This window comes from Cynocephalus volans, chromosome 8, assembly GCF_027409185.1.
Source record: "Cynocephalus volans isolate mCynVol1 chromosome 8, mCynVol1.pri, whole genome shotgun sequence".
Lineage (NCBI taxonomy): Eukaryota > Metazoa > Chordata > Mammalia > Dermoptera > Cynocephalidae > Cynocephalus > Cynocephalus volans.
The window spans coordinates 53,523,074-53,539,318 of record NC_084467.1 but is presented as its reverse complement, the minus strand read 5'-3'; the positions used below and the strand labels follow the sequence as shown (position 1 = coordinate 53,539,318).

The following is a 16,245-nucleotide window of genomic DNA, read 5'->3' as shown; positions in this document are numbered from 1 at the left end:
CTGATGCCGAACCAGGATACAATGAGGCAGAGAAAGGAAAAAATGAAGGCTATAAAAACCATAGAGCCAATGGATAATAGAGTTTTGGGCATAGGAAAAAACCCTGAATAAGAAGTATTCCTATGAATAAGTTGCTCTTATACATATTAAGAATATATTAATCAGAATTGTTCATATTAAGAATATATTTTTATTCTATTCCTCAATCTCCTCCTTCCTCCTAAATCTGTACCGATCGTACCAGGGAGGTAGAACAGAGATAAATTAAATATTGTTATGATTTCTAAATGAAAATTAATTAAATAAAACTAAACAAGTTAAGAAAAGCAAGTACATTTTGCAAACTGGATATGTGGCAAACCCGCTATTCAATAAATTGATGCAGAGGAGTGATTGTCCATGAGGGGTAGGAACTGACCAGAAGGAAGCATAAGGAAACTTTCTGGGAAAAAGAAAATTTTCTATGTAATGATAGGATTGTAGGCTTCACAGGTGTATACATGTGTCAAATTCTTTAGATAGTATACTTAAGAAATGTCCATTTTACTTGACGTCAATTTCCCCTCAATTACCAAAAAAAAAAAAAAAAAAAAAAATTCAAGAAATGAGCTGAGGAAGTGTTTTTAGTTATCTATTCCTGTTTAACAAACTACTCTAAACTTAGTGATTTAAAACAGTAACTATTTTTCTTATTTCAAACAGTTCTGTTAGTTGGCCTGGGCTCAGCTGACTAGTTTTTCCACTGGTCTTGCTTCAAGTCTCTAATGTAGTGGGGAATCAGAGAGGCTCAACTGAGTCAGCTGATACCCTCTCTCTCATGTAGTCTCAGGGACTTTCCTCTTTATGTGGCCTCTCCATGTGATTTCTCCAGCAGATCACCTAAACTGGTTACTTAACAGTTTGGAGCTCCAAAACAGAGTAAGCAGAAGTCATCTCTTAATGGCTAGGCCTGGAATTGACACAGCATCACTCCTACCTCATTCTACTAGCTAATGTGAAACACAGACCAGCCCAGATTCAATGACAGAAAGGACAATACAAGGTTTGGTTCACTGAGGGCCATCTTTGAAGATTAGCAACCACAAATAGAATCCTACCAGAAAAACCTATGGTCCATTAAATTGGCAACTTGAAAATACAAATAAGGCTTAAAAAGATATTAATAAGACAAAGAGTATAGAAATAATAAAGATCATAGTGATTTTCTGGAGGATCAGAAACACCCAGAGGAAAGATCATTTACTTATTAATTTTTTAAAGAGGAAGTCAAGTTTATACACATCATAAACTCATGTAAATAAAGGGAAAATAAGAAAACAAAAATGAGGGCCGGCCCGTGGCTCACTCGGGAGAGTGCGGTGCTGATAACACCAAGGCCCCGGGTTCGGATCCCATATACGGATGGCCGGTTCGCTCACTGGCTGAGTGTGGTGCTAACAACACCAAGTCAAGGGTTAAGATCCCCTTACCGGTCATCTTTTAAAAAAAAAAAAAAGAAAACAAAAATGAAAAACTTTTTCAAAAAAGTAAAGTCCAATGCCTTTGATACGTTAAGTGCTTTGCCATTTCTAGCTCCATCATCATCATAACAAAATACTTACCTTGATAAAAATAATCCTAAATTATGGACACTGTACTTAGAGAATAACAAGACTAAGAAAGCTGGGTGTGAATCAGTTTAAAGATTCACCTAGATATGCAAACTTGAATATGGTACTTTATCTCAGTTTTCTAATATACTAAAAAAGAATATCCATACTTATCTCAGAGAGATATGACATTTAAATGAGAAGATACAGAAAGTATCTACTATAAAGCCTAGCACATAATGGGTACTCAATCAATATTAGTCCTTCCTATATTGCCAATACTACACAAACTCTAAGAAAGGAAAATATATAAAACATTCTAGAAGGATTTTCACCAATAAAAATCAAACTAAAATACTACTCTATAACTTAAAGCTATCTAGAACACTTAGGTACACTGAACAATGTGTTCTTCAGAGATTTGAGATTACCATAATTTTACTATGCTCACTTAAATATCTAAATACAGAACTATATACATGTATATATTAAATAACAATTCCTAGGATACTACTGAAAATGTGTTATCGAGTACCTGTATAACAATTTTCAGATCTTATAAATGAAATCTTCATCACATAACCTATTCATCAAATTTTGAATGACTTATCAAGAACACAAATCTCTAATTACAGATGACATGATCTTACATACACAAAATCCTAAGGAATCCACAAAAAACTATTGGAACTCATAAAGGAAAACATCCAGGTTACAGGATACAAGATCAAATTATAAAAACCAGTTGTACTTCTATATACCAGCATGAAAAATCCAAAATGAAATTAAGAAAACAATTCACCATATAATAGCATCACAAAAAAAAGTAGAGATTACTTTAACAAATGAGTACAAGACTTATAAACTAAAAACTACAAAACAACATTGAAAGAAATTTTAAAAGATCTACACAAGTGGAAAGACATCTATATTTATATATTGGAAGACTTAATATTCTTAAGATGGCAATACATCCCCCAATTGATCTACAGATTCAATGAAATCCCTATTAAAATCCCAGCTGACTTTCTTGCAGAAACTGGCAAAATAATCATTAAATTCATATGAAAATGCAAGGGATCCAGAATAACCAAAACAATCTTGAAAAAGAACAACGTCAAAAGACTCATACTTTCAATTTCAAATTTCACTGTAATGCTACTGTAATCATAACAGAGTGGTACTGGCACACGGATATACACATAGATAAATGGAATAGAACTGAGAGTCCAGAAATATCTATAGTCAATTAATTTTAGACAAAGGTGTCAAGACTATTCAATGAAGAAATAATAGTCTTTTCAACAAATGATGCTGGGACAACTAAATAGCCACATATAAAAGAATGAAGTTGGACCCCTACCTCATACCATATGCAAAAGATAACTCAAAATGGATGAAAGACTTAAACATAAGAGCTAAAACAATAAAAATCATTAAAGATAACATGAGTATAAATTTTCATATTCTTGATTTAGGCAACAGTTTATTATAATATCAAAACCACAAGCAACCAAAAAAAAAAAAAAAATAGACAAACTGAACACCAAAATTAAAAAGTTGTATGCTTCAATATACACTATCAAGAAAGTGAAAACACTTCCATTCTTGCTCTCCTTTGAAAAAGGGGGGGGAATGTGAAAAGACAACATTTGCAACTCCATAATAATGGAAGAAAAAATTTGCAAATCATATATTTGCTAAAGATTTGTATCTAGAAATGTAGGAACTCTTACAACTTAACAATAAAAAGGCAAATAGCTCAATTACAAAATGGGCAAAGGATGTGAACAGACATTTCTCCAAAGATATAAAAATAGCCAATAACGTCACAAAAAGATGCTCAACATCAGTAATCAGAGAAATGCTAATTAAAATCACATGGCAATACCACTTCAAACCTACTAGAATGGCTTTAATAAAAGATGATAATAATAAGTGTTAACGACGATATGGAGAAATTCAAATCTTCAAAGATTGCTTGTTGGAATACCAAACGGTGCAGCCACATTGGAAAACAGTTTGGCAGTTCCTCAAAAAGTTAAACTTAAGAGTTAACTTATAACTCAGCAATGCCATTAATAGGTACAGACCCAAGAGAATTAAAAACATATTCACATAAAAACTTGTACACAAACGTTCATAGCAGCATTACCGATAATAGAAAAAGTAGAAACAACAAAAATATCTATAAACTGATAAATGGTAAACAAAATATGGTATAGCCACACAATGAAATATTATTCAACCATATAAAGGAATGAAGTAATCTTATACATACATGCCACAACATGGGTGAACATTGAAACATTATGCTAAATGACAGCAGTCAAACACAAAAGGCCACAAGCTGTATGAGCTATTCATGTGAAATATCCAGAAAAGTCAAATCCATATAGACAAAAAGTAGATAGGCAGTTTCCTGGAGATGGAGGAAGAGGGGCGGCAATAAGGAGTGACTGCTAATGGGTACGAGGTTGCTTTTTCAGAGAGATGAAAACATTCTGGAATTAGTGATACCGGCTGCACAACCTTGTGAACATACTAAATATCAATGAGTTTATTACTTTTTTTTGTTTGTTTTTGTTTTTTCTGACCAGTAAGGGGATCACAACCCTCAGCATAATGTGGTCTGCACCACGCTCAGCCAGTGAGTGCACCAGCCATCCCTATACAGGATATGAACCCGCAGCCTTGGCACTACCAGCGCCGCACTCTCCTGAGTGAGCCACAGGGCTGGCCCGTTTATTACTTTTTTTAACGGATAAATGAAAATTTTCTATTGTACATTTTTAAAGGGTGCATTTTGCAGTATTTGAATTACATTTCAGTTTTTAAAAAATTAATGTTCATAATTTTCAAAATGCAATGTCACATTGTTGCTAAGTTATAGCTGTATACATAGCTAGCTGGCCATAACTTGCAGTGGACCAGGAGCCAACTGCCAATTGTATTTTACCTGAATTTGCATTACCAAGGGGTTTCACTGAATTCTGTTATCATTCCTATTTTATGGATATGAACTTTTTCCTATTTAAAATGGTTCTGCCTAAGTATTCCTCATCTTAGGTGGGTTTCAAAACTCTCCAAATAATCCTTATTAGATCTGTTTGCAAACCAAGAGTAATTTATGTTAAAATTAAGGGTATAAGGACACATCTAGGAGAAAAGACAGAAGTGTCAGTGCAAGAACTTTACACTGTTTGTTTTGTGTGATCAGAAGTCTACCTTGCTTACTTCCTGGCTGGGAGGCTCCTTGAAATAGAATCTGAAGAACTGAGGTATCATATTATCATCACCTGAATAAATTCTATCTGCTTTGGAATGTTAAAAAAAGGTACACAAGCCATTAGAATATCGATATACTCTCCAACTTTTAAAAAAAGAGGGGAACCACATAAAATGCTTGAGTTTCTAAGCAATGTTTATGATGATATTTGGCTCTTTCTTCAAGAGATATTCTTAACTGCATTTCTTACAGAAATATTTCCTTCAAAGCAAAATATTTCCTTTATGCTCAAATCACTGCCAGTGGCTTAATAAAGAAGATATATACATATCTTCAGTTTTGGGGGGGATTTGTATAATTTTTAAATCATGATACTTACTGTATTTCATGTTGTTCCAAGCAGATACAAATTTAGTTTTTATCTTGTCAACTTCATCTGTTCCTGTGGCCTCCATATTCAAATTCTAAAGAAAAAGCCATCACTTGATTGCATTCTTCTGAAGTTTAATCTTTTGCACTGACTTAAAGAAAAAAAATTTAAGGAAAAATAAGTAATCAGTATATATTATATAGTGTCATATCTGCTACAATTACTTAAGTGATTAAATACAATTTGAACTGGAAATGAACACACCAATTTCTCATTTTACAGACAGAAACAGAAAAGCAAATTCTCATTTTACAGACAGAAATCTTATAGAATAAGATATTCTATAGGGCCGAGCCCGTGGCGCACTTGGTAGAGTGCTGCGCTGGGAGCGCGGCAACGCTCCCGCCGTGGGTTCGGATCCTATATAGGACTGACCAGTGCACTCACTGGCTGAGTGCCGGTCACGAAAAAACGACAAAAAAAAAAAAAAAAAAAAAAGATATTCTATAAATATTTTAATTACAAAACATTTAATACCAAATATATAACAAAATTATCACATAAAACCAAGCAATAATCTCCCTCAATTGCTCACAATTTAACACAATAAATCAATTTAGTAACAGTTCAGCTTTGGTGCTTGTGAGAACATCCAAAATTTGTAATTAGAGAAGGTGATTTGAAATCTCATAAAAAACGTTGACTATCTTCAGAATGAAGGATTCTACTCACATTGATGAAGTCACTACTTTCATACAAAGTCTAATTGTTCTCTTTTGTTTTTAAATTAAGGCATTTTCTTCCTATCTCAACACCACAACATTTTTTTAAAAACAGAATGTCTTAAATTTACAACAGAAAATGTTTTCTTATTTTACAATAAGAAGAAATATATCTCCTAAGTCTGTTTTATAACTGACTTGAGGGAAAATTGAGATGTGTGATATAATCTGAAAGAACAAATTATAAATGAAAATGCTTGAGCTTATTTGCAATAATTCAGTTTACTTTTCAAGAAAAGAATGCTACAAAGAACACTATCCTTTTAAGTTTATAAATATCTACTCAAAAATACTGATACGTTCATTTCCCTAACAATAGACATTCCATTTAATAATATTTATTAAAAACTACTATTATACATTATAGTTCTGAGGCAGGAGAAAGCATGGTCTATCAAAAGAACTAAAAAAGTGAATGTGACAGGAGCATATAAAGTCCAAAAAAGTGGTACAAGATCAGGCTATAGAGTTAGAGGCCAGAGCACACAGGGCCTTGTGGACCAAGTTAAGAATTGTGTTCTTTATCCTAAGAGCAAATGGTTTCAAACAGGAATAACAAAAATCAGATTCTGTAGGTCTGGGTTGTTTTTGTTTATATTAGTCCAATAGTAACATGGAGAATAGATTGAAAAGGGACAAGAGCAGATAGTGAGAGTTTACTATTATTGTATAAAACTAAGAGCAGTAGAAATGGAAAGAAATAGACATATGAGAAACATGTCAAAAATTCAGTAAGTATTGGTGATACAATGGATACGGAAGGTGAGGAGGAACAGGGATATGTCAAAAAGATATACCCAGACTTCTGTCTTACAGAACTAAACAGATGGTGACAATCATTGAAATGGGGAGCATTAGGAGAGGGGCAGGTTAGAGGAAGATCATGAAGTTGATTTCAGATATGTGGCATCTGAGATGTCTCTGAGAGATACAAGTACGGAATCACTCACTTATTTAATTATTTGACAAATTATTGCCAGGCACTCTTCTAGGCACTGCAGATACAGCAGGGAACAAACACAATGAAATACTTGCTCTCATGGATCTTACATTCTATATAATATATTCTAGAAATGTCAATGAGGCAGTTAGACATACAAATCTGGGGCTCAAAGGAGAGGTCTGGGGTAAGGATACTAATTTGAGAACTGCTAATGCATATATGAGAATTAAAGCTATAAACACATTCCTCAAGGACTTTGCCCTTGTTTATGTTTGTGCCTTCCAAAAAGGCACAGTGCCTGGTAAGGATGATATTTAAGGCCCTTCATGAAATAACCTCTGCCCACTTACTCAGCTTCCTCTCTTGCTGCTCCCTCACAAGCACTATATGTTGAAGCCATTTTTATTATTAATATTAAAGCATCCTGAACTTGATATGCTATCTGAAACCTCCGTGCCTTTGCATGTGCTATTCCCTAGACCTCGAATGCCTTCCTGCTCACCTTCACTGTTTGACTACCTTACTATCATTAGTCCCAAGACCCAGCTTAAGTTCACCTCCTCTGGTAAGATAGGTAAGATTTCCCTGACTACCCTCCCTAAACCTCAAACCAAGACAGGTGCCCTCATCATAGCTCTAATGGGGTCCTATTATAACACTGATTTTACTGTATTGTAATTACTTGTTTCTTACCTCTTTCCTACACCAGACTGTAAATTGAGTGTCCTTAAATTCTGCCTGACACACAATTAGTTCTCAAAAATATTTATTAAATGAATCAGTGGACTGATAAATTAATGAAATATAGGTATATTACTAGCAGTACTCTCACCAGAATTAGAATTTTTTTTAACTGACAACTGGAATAAAAGAAAAATTTTCCTCAAAAAAACTGCATACATAATTCAGCAAAATCTGGAAAAGCAAAAAGGAAAAGAGTTTATAAAATGTGTTAATTATATATAGTGCATCCTCATGATGGATTATACATCCATTAAAAATGTCTCCAAAGAATCTGTGAAAATGGGGAAACACTACAAAGAATCCAAAACTTTATGTATTATACAACATGGGCAGGGGCAGGGGTAAGGGCAAGAGGGGTTAGAAAGAACACTAAAACATTAACAATAGTTTCTCTGTGTGTGGTTATTTTTATGACTGCTCAATCTTCCAAATCTTATACAAAGAACATATATTATTCTTAGAATCTAAAAAGTTTTTTTTAAAAAAGCCACCAACCTTGAATCTTCTAAATTCAAAAATTTTAAATAAGAGAATTTAAATGCATGTATTTTCTTCCTAAGTCTGAAAGAAAATACACCACAAGAAGGACTTTGATTCAGACAGTTCCCAACACCAGCCACTAGGAACATTCTGGATAGTCCTTAGCAAGAATGTGGAAGTGAAGATGCCTTAAAATGGATGGGGGAAAAATGAAGACAGTGAGCAATTAGACATTTTGTAGGGGGAAAGTCTGTACTGTAGATAATGACTCCTAAATAAATAAGCAAGGCAAGATGCTGTGATAGACACAGAAATTAATGAGACAAATATCATGGCCTCAAGAAACTTAGACAGGAATAAATCGCTGCGTTGTTCTTTTACTGTTAGGTTAGTCAAAACTCCTGCTTCTTAGACTACTTCTTCAGCATAACGTTACCTTCAAACTCGAAACATTTGAAATGTTTTTGAAAGATATCCTTAACTATTCTATAAGAATACTTTTATTGTCACTGTTGTATAAAATAGATGAGAATAATAAAATCATTATCATAAGGTCAAACTAAAGACGAGCTGTTGCTAGTTTAACAAGTCAGTATAGTTACTTTTTGTATGACTAAAATTGAATTCCATTCTTCCATAAAGATTGAAACCAACTTTGTTTCTCTAACAAAAATTTAAATGGCCATTTTTTAAAAGTCTTAACTCCAGAGCAATCAGAGATGATTTTGAAAGATGATCTTTTGAACCATATTGGAAAGTAATATAGATTGAGACACTTTATAAAGAAATAACCAAAAATTCCTAATGAGGAGATTTGACTTACTGCATATTAAAACACATTATAAAACTACAGTAATTAAAGTTTACTACTGTTTAAAATTATTTTTCTAATTAGCACAGGATGACACTGAATTAAACATAACAGAGAGTACAGAAATAAACTCCAGCATATTTGAGAATTTAGTACCTGATATGAGAGATAGTTCACATCAGTGAGAAAATAACGGCTAATTTAATAAATAGTGTAATAAATGTAATAAAAAGCTAGTGAGTTTAAAAAATAAAACTAGAGGACAACTACTTCATACACTATGAATTCTAGATCAACCAAAGATTTAAATGCAAATGCAAACACAAGTCAAACGTGCATATTTCAAAGAAACATACATTAAAATTTTTAAAACAATTCTGGGGTAGAAAAGGCCTCTCTAAGCATGGTATGCAAAACCAGAAATCAGAAAGAAAAATGTAACTATATAAAAATGAAAACTTTGTAGAGGAAGAAAACACCATGAACAAGGCTGAGTTACAATCCATCAATTAAGAAAAAATTCAATACCTATTACATATATAGTGGATTAATGTTCCTAAACAAAAAGGTCTTATAAATCAATAAGGAAAAAAATACCCAAATGGAAAAAAGTGCCAGCAATTAGAGGGAAAAAAAGGCCAACAAACATATGAAAATATTTTCAACCTTACTTGATCAAAGAAATGCACATTAAAGGAATTTCATCTATTTTCTTCATCACAAGAGATAAAATTGGCAAGCCTGAGGAAGAAAACATTTTAAATAATTATTTCCCAAATAACAATCTCCTTGAGGGCAGAGAATATGTATTATTCAGTGCTATATCCTCCTACCTAGCACAATCGGCACATAACAGAAACACAGTTATCTGTTGTTGACTAAATTATGGCTTATACATATTGTGATCATACAGATCTATATTTATCACCATAAGAAGATATCAGCCATAGAGTAAGGGGAAAAACGGGGAACATCGTGAATATGATTTATGCATGTACGTAGTAAATATTATATATGTATATACATATTGCCCACACCTGTACATATATGCATAAAACAATGTCTAGAAGCCCATAATATTAAAAGTAGAAATCTCTAAGAAATGAAACCTCTATTTTTACTTTCTTCTTTGCACTTTTCTTTATTATTTAAATTGTTCACACTGATCCTCTTTTAAAATAATGACAAAATTATTCAAAAATAAATTGCTCAAATAAAAAATGTAATACTCATACAGTAATAGCCCTTATCTGCAGGGGATATTTCCAAGACCTCTATGTTTTTTCGTATACATACATACCTATGATAAAGTTTACTTCATAAATTAGGCACAATAAGAGATTAACAACAATAACTAATAATAAAATAGAACAATTATAACAATATACTGTAACAAGTTATGTGCATGTGGTCTCTCCATATATCTTATTGTATGTTAATATTTTTGGACCACAGGTAACTGAAACCACAGAAAGCAAAACTGTGGATAATAGGAGATTACCGTACACAAAATGATAAATATATCCAAGTTATGTTAAATTCTAACCATACAACGAAACTGCTGGACTAAGAAATCTACAGAGAAGACATCATATAACAAAATTTCTAAACAGCTGATAGATAAAATTAAAATGCTGAGACATTTTAATTTTTTTCCTTTTTAAGATAAAGAACTCTATTCTTGCAGTTCTTAAAGACAGAAGATTCAGCGATTTATTCATGTGAAAACTGAACTTCCTGAATTCAATTCCCCAGGGCAGCTTTGGCTAAATAAAATGACTTGGAGGACATGCCTTGTTACAATTTTTGTTTCTTCTTAAAATAGTGTAGTGAAATTTGGGAAGAGGAAAAAGAATAAATTAATACTTCAGCCCATTTAGTCTATTAAAATATTTTCTTAGTATTTGTGTGAGATAAGCCAAGGACAGTATGACAAACAGTACTTTTAGTTTAACTGCAAATGAGCAAAAAAACACAAAGGAGGATACCACATGAACTTTAAGAGTAATAGTCTCATTGTAAAATTCCAAACTATCCTCAACCACAAACTTCCTTTCCAAAAGCTTCCCTCATTCTTAAAAAAATAAAAAACAAATTAAAATTCATTTGTGTACAAAGCATAAAATGAAGTGATGATTTAGCCATCATCCCGTATATTTCAATCCCTCTCGTACTTGAAATGCCGGGTTTGATGGCCCCAGTGATCAAATTGATATGCCAAAATTCTTGTTTATCATATGTGGTATCATCAGAGCCTCAGTCTGAAAAAGCATCAAAATAACATTCTTCATAATTTCCAAATTACCTTTTAGAGGGCATTTATGATTTATTTCTTAAAACTTAAAAGAGAAATTACAGAATCTTTTTTCAAGAAGACATTCACTAATGTATGCATTAGTGAATCTTATCCTACACCATCTCCATATTTCTATTCATTGTTTACATTCTGACAAATTCATTTTTAATTAGAATAGCACAAAAGAGGAGAAAACTCTATTTTATCCCATCTCAGTAAATAAAGATAAAGCTACCAGATGAGGTTTATTCCTAAATTTTACTGTTAATGATATGAAAAGAAAAGTGAAGACTAAGCAGAATTCTTTTGGAGAGCAGAACTACAATACTTGATATGAAAATTATCGATTGAGACCTAGATGTCATTTTTAGAGTCACTCTTCTACCATGCATCACGATGATCGATAAATTATAAACTGATAAATGTAAAGGGTACTCAAATCAATGTCCTTGAAGTGCAGGTAGGTAATCAGCCTCTCCCATCTGGCAACAGACTGTTTTATCCACTAAGGATTTAAAGCCAAGTAAAAGCTCCTGACAACTTTAGGGACTGATTCTACAGAACACATCTCTGTCACACAGTATACTGGATAAGAACAGTAAAGGCTTCCGGGATTTGCATGTGCTTGGGCATCGTCTTTAAATGGTATTCTGCAGCAAGATGAAATATAGATATTGATTCAGATTTTTGATGTGCTTTTAGCTATACCATCAAGTAAAATGAACTGTGAATTCTGGTCTAAGTTTTTCATCTACTATAATCTTTCCTAGCTGCTTGCATTTTTAGTAACAAATATCAATCCCTTATCTGATCTTGAAGGTCTCTCAATATATTAGGCTATCTATCATCTTTGCTCTCATTTCTTCTCTCCATCTCAGCTCTCTGTTTACAAAAACATCAATTGTATGCATTTCTATTCCTTCTCTTTACCTATATCTGCCAATCTTCCATCTTCATGTACTTCATGTACTGAACTCATACTCTAAAACATTCAGTTTATAAATCTTGAAAAGATGCCTAAGAAGCTAGCATACTTTAAAAAAACAAACAAACAACAACAAAAAACACCCAGTGGCAAATATGAAGAACGGGAAAGCAAAGGTAATATTTATATTAATTGTCCCCTTTCAGAGCTAACAGTTATTCAAAGTAGATGGCAATAAGGGATAAAGAAAAAAAGATTCGGAAAAAAAAAAAGAGCAACATGATAAAGGCAGGATCGGCACATTCAGAAACTGGCTTTTAAAAGAGCAATAACAAGTGCTAACAGGAATAATAAAACAGTGAAGAGGGATACGAGATGTTGGGTGGCAGAACTAAAATTTTATCTTCTTTATTTTCTGCTTCCTCTAGTAGAATGTAAGCTCCAAGAAGAAAGAGACTTATATCTCACTTGTTCACAGTTTTATGTGCTGTGTTTAGAATGGTTTTGACATGTAGAAAATATTTGCTAAATAAATTATAAATCATATGCAGAAGTAGACTAGTAACAACAGAACTGAAAGAAAATGGTAAATGCTCAAGTCATTCAGAGATAGAAACCACAGAGCTTGGAATCTACTGGGGAACAAGGTGATGAGGAAGATGGTAATGAAATCTTCATCTTCAGCCACCTGGTGACTAGGAAAATTACGAAACAGTTAACAAAATTAGGGAAGTCAGGAAATAAATCTAATTTAGGAGAGACAAAAAATTTTAGATACAGCATTTAACACCTTTCCAAAATCACATGGCCAAACCATACAGTCAAGAATTCTGCGGCCCTTAGGATAAAAACATGGGAGTTAGAGGTGAAGGAGTGTTGTGGGAGAGAAATTTCCAAATTAAACAGGAATATCACAGGTTTATACCAATGACATACATTGTCTAACCCTTTATGGAATAAAAAAATTGTTAAACCAAAAAAATAAAATAAAATAAGTAAAAAAGGGCTGATAGCAAAGAGACCAGTAAGATAGTTTTGCCACAAAGATACATCATTTATACATTCTTAGGACTCATGATCACATCCTCCAGTTAAAAATACTAAATCAATGCACAGCTACTTTATAATGATGGTTTAAATATAATGTAACACTCATGCATACTTCTCTTAAATCTAAAAGATAAAATATATATGGAAGAAACTAAGTATTAAAAAGACACATTTACCCTCTCACATGACTTCTATCAAGTTACTCACATATGACTTGTGGCAAAAACCTTTGCTTGTGCAGCACTGCATATTACATGTTCACAAACTGTGCAAAGTCATCATCATAACCAACCTACATGAGATATAAGAAGCTTAAATGACAATCATTTACTTGAAGACCACAATAAGGATTAGACAACCTTATCTTAAGCCTTGATCTTATCTCTAAGAAGAACACAGTACTTATCACAGTTTGATAAATAAATGTTAATTATATCAGGTTTTTAGTAACCTCTGATGAGCCCAAGGTAACTACGAATATTTGGAGCTTCCATACTTTAAAACACAATTTTCCCAGCTGTTAAATATGTAGTCTACATAAAAGAGGTAACACTGGATAAAACCATTTAATCAACAAAATTAATCCCTGCAAGAATTGAAGGATGTCAGAATCTCAGGATTGAAAGGGAACTTACAAAGCATCTAGTAAGTATTAATATTAACCATAGTTCTTGACCACTGTTCAACACAATATACTTCAATCTATCGGTAATCTCTCCTAACCAACTTGGGTGGAGAGGAGTAGTGAAAGAAAATGTGTATATTTAAAAAGAGAAAAAAAATCACTTTCATCCAGAGGAAACTGATCTGCTCTCCGGTTCAGACTCACTAATTCCTAATTGCTAATTGGATTTAACCACCCATATAGTAATACAATCTCCTTTACAACATCCTTGCCAACTGCTGACAATCAGCCTTTGACTGAACAATTCTAGAACAGGAAACTCAGTACTTAATGAGCATTGTACTAAGCTGAAAACTCAACTATTAGTTTAAAAGCCTGATAATGTTTTAAACTGTTTATTCTCTACCAACATAACTGTTCTAGAGTATACATAGTAACTATATGGCACCTGCTAATTTTAAACACCTACATCTGCTAGAAAGATATTATATGGAACCAAAATTCTGTCTCCCTATTATTTTCACTAACTGGTCCTGGTTGTGCCCTCAGAAACTAATCAATCTTTCTTCCATTTGACAGACTATTCGATATTTATAGACATATCCTCTAAATCCCCTCCCTACCCCAATACTCTTTTCCACATTAAATATCCCAAATTCCTTCAACTAGTCAGAAAACTGTACATAAGTGGTAATTAGAACCTCAATCAGGGTACTAGTAAGGAGATTAGAAATGAAGAGATACAAGCAAAAAGTTTAGATAGTAGAACTAGCAACATCATCCAAATATATGAATGTGTATATGTCCACATAGCAAGAGAGGAGACTAAAAAAGTAACTCTAAGATTCCAGGTCTGATGTCTCGGAGGATAGTAGTTCCATTAACAGAAACAGGGAACCCAAGTAGAGAATGCTAAAGTGAAGATGGGAAATTCAGTTTGAGACATAGCAATTTTGAGGTTTGTAACAAGTAAATATGGATAAGATCTTTTCCAAGTCCCATTGCATAAGCTACTCTTGCCAAGAAAAAGGTGTATCCATATTACTGAGGCAAATAACTACATGCCATTTAAACACAAAATATCACATTTATCCATCAAGTATTTGAGTGGTTACTCCTGCAAGGCACTAAGAAAGATACAATGAGCCATGCAACCCAGATCTTGACCTCATTAACATTACATTCTATAATTATAATGTATAACCTTACAAAGCAAAATATTTATAACTAACCATAAGGCAAGGCTGAATGTGTCTGTTTCTCATAATAGAAATAAAAAGCGTTATAACTATTAAGAGAAATATTTTTCCCCTTTCTAATGAGAATATTAACAAATGAATAATATCACAGAGTAAAACATAGTCACAACTGGCATTTTGCAAATGCAAAGAACAAGAACATACAAATAACATAAATCTTTCTATTTTTGGTATAAATACAGGAAAGCACTACACATATTACTTAATGAGTTAAAGTACCCTCAACAACTATGTCTTTTCTTAAAGATTAATGTTTGAATTGTGTCATCAGTTAAAAGAAGAGCATTGTTTAAAATGTTCACAAACCCAATTGTTTTGGTTTACAAATGAAATTGTTTGATGTCACTTTTCATTCCTAATTCTAAATAATATTGTATCAATTGGAAAATAGAGTTTAAAGCCTTACAAAGTTTAAAACTGAATGTTCTCCAGCTGGTATAACTGTTCTAGAGTTCCCTATAACTATGTATTATGATAAAATTTTAAATTATTATGTCTACTTTAGACTGATTTTAGAGTCTATTAAAAAGTAGCTTAGTAGGAACCTAACTATATTTTAAATTGATAACATAATCATATAGAAAAAATAATTCAAATAACTTTGAACACTTACTTTGACTATATACCTTTAGTGGGATATTTTCTAAGGACATAAAATGGCAAAGAAATCTTTACTTGGTAGATTTGTTATTGGAGGTAGTATTGGTCCAGTAATTCTGAAGCTATTTTCATGTGTATTGTAGGATAGATGAGATGAGTAAATACATTGATATGCTTGAGAATCAGAATTCTCCCTCTAGGAAATCAGAGATACAAATATGAATTGGGTTAAAAGGAAAAGGACTCTGTAGTGTTGAATTTGAATTGAAAGTGTCCTATGAACTCAGAATTTCTTTAAAAGTGTGTGTCCATTTAAAGGGTCTAGAAGCAATAATACCCCAGTAACAACGAGAATCAGACTTTCGTTTCTAAATACTATTTCCCACTAAAATGAACCAGGACTCCATGGTAAAATGGCTGGAGCAGGGAATGTACAAGGTGAGCCTGCAACATCTTATTGAGCAAAAGAGTAAGAAAAGTGCTCAGATACCAATGTGGACATATCCAAAGGCCATAGGAACCAGTTTGAAGAGCATGCTACC

General features: G+C 32.8%; 1 protein-coding gene across 4 annotated transcripts in view; it reads right to left on the bottom strand.

Annotated features, from left to right (window-relative positions):
- The window catches only part of ATG4C (autophagy related 4C cysteine peptidase), a 70,443-nt gene that overhangs the window by 49,242 nt on the left and 4,956 nt on the right, over nt 1–16,245 (bottom strand). For all 4 annotated transcript variants that reach the window (XM_063106136.1, XM_063106140.1, XM_063106138.1 and 1 more), the window contains exon 2: nt 5,198–5,339. In XM_063106136.1, coding sequence (XP_062962206.1) covers nt 5,198–5,273 — 76 coding nt within the window. In that variant the 5' untranslated portion in view covers nt 5,274–5,339. The remainder of the gene's footprint in view (nt 1–5,197; nt 5,340–16,245) is intronic.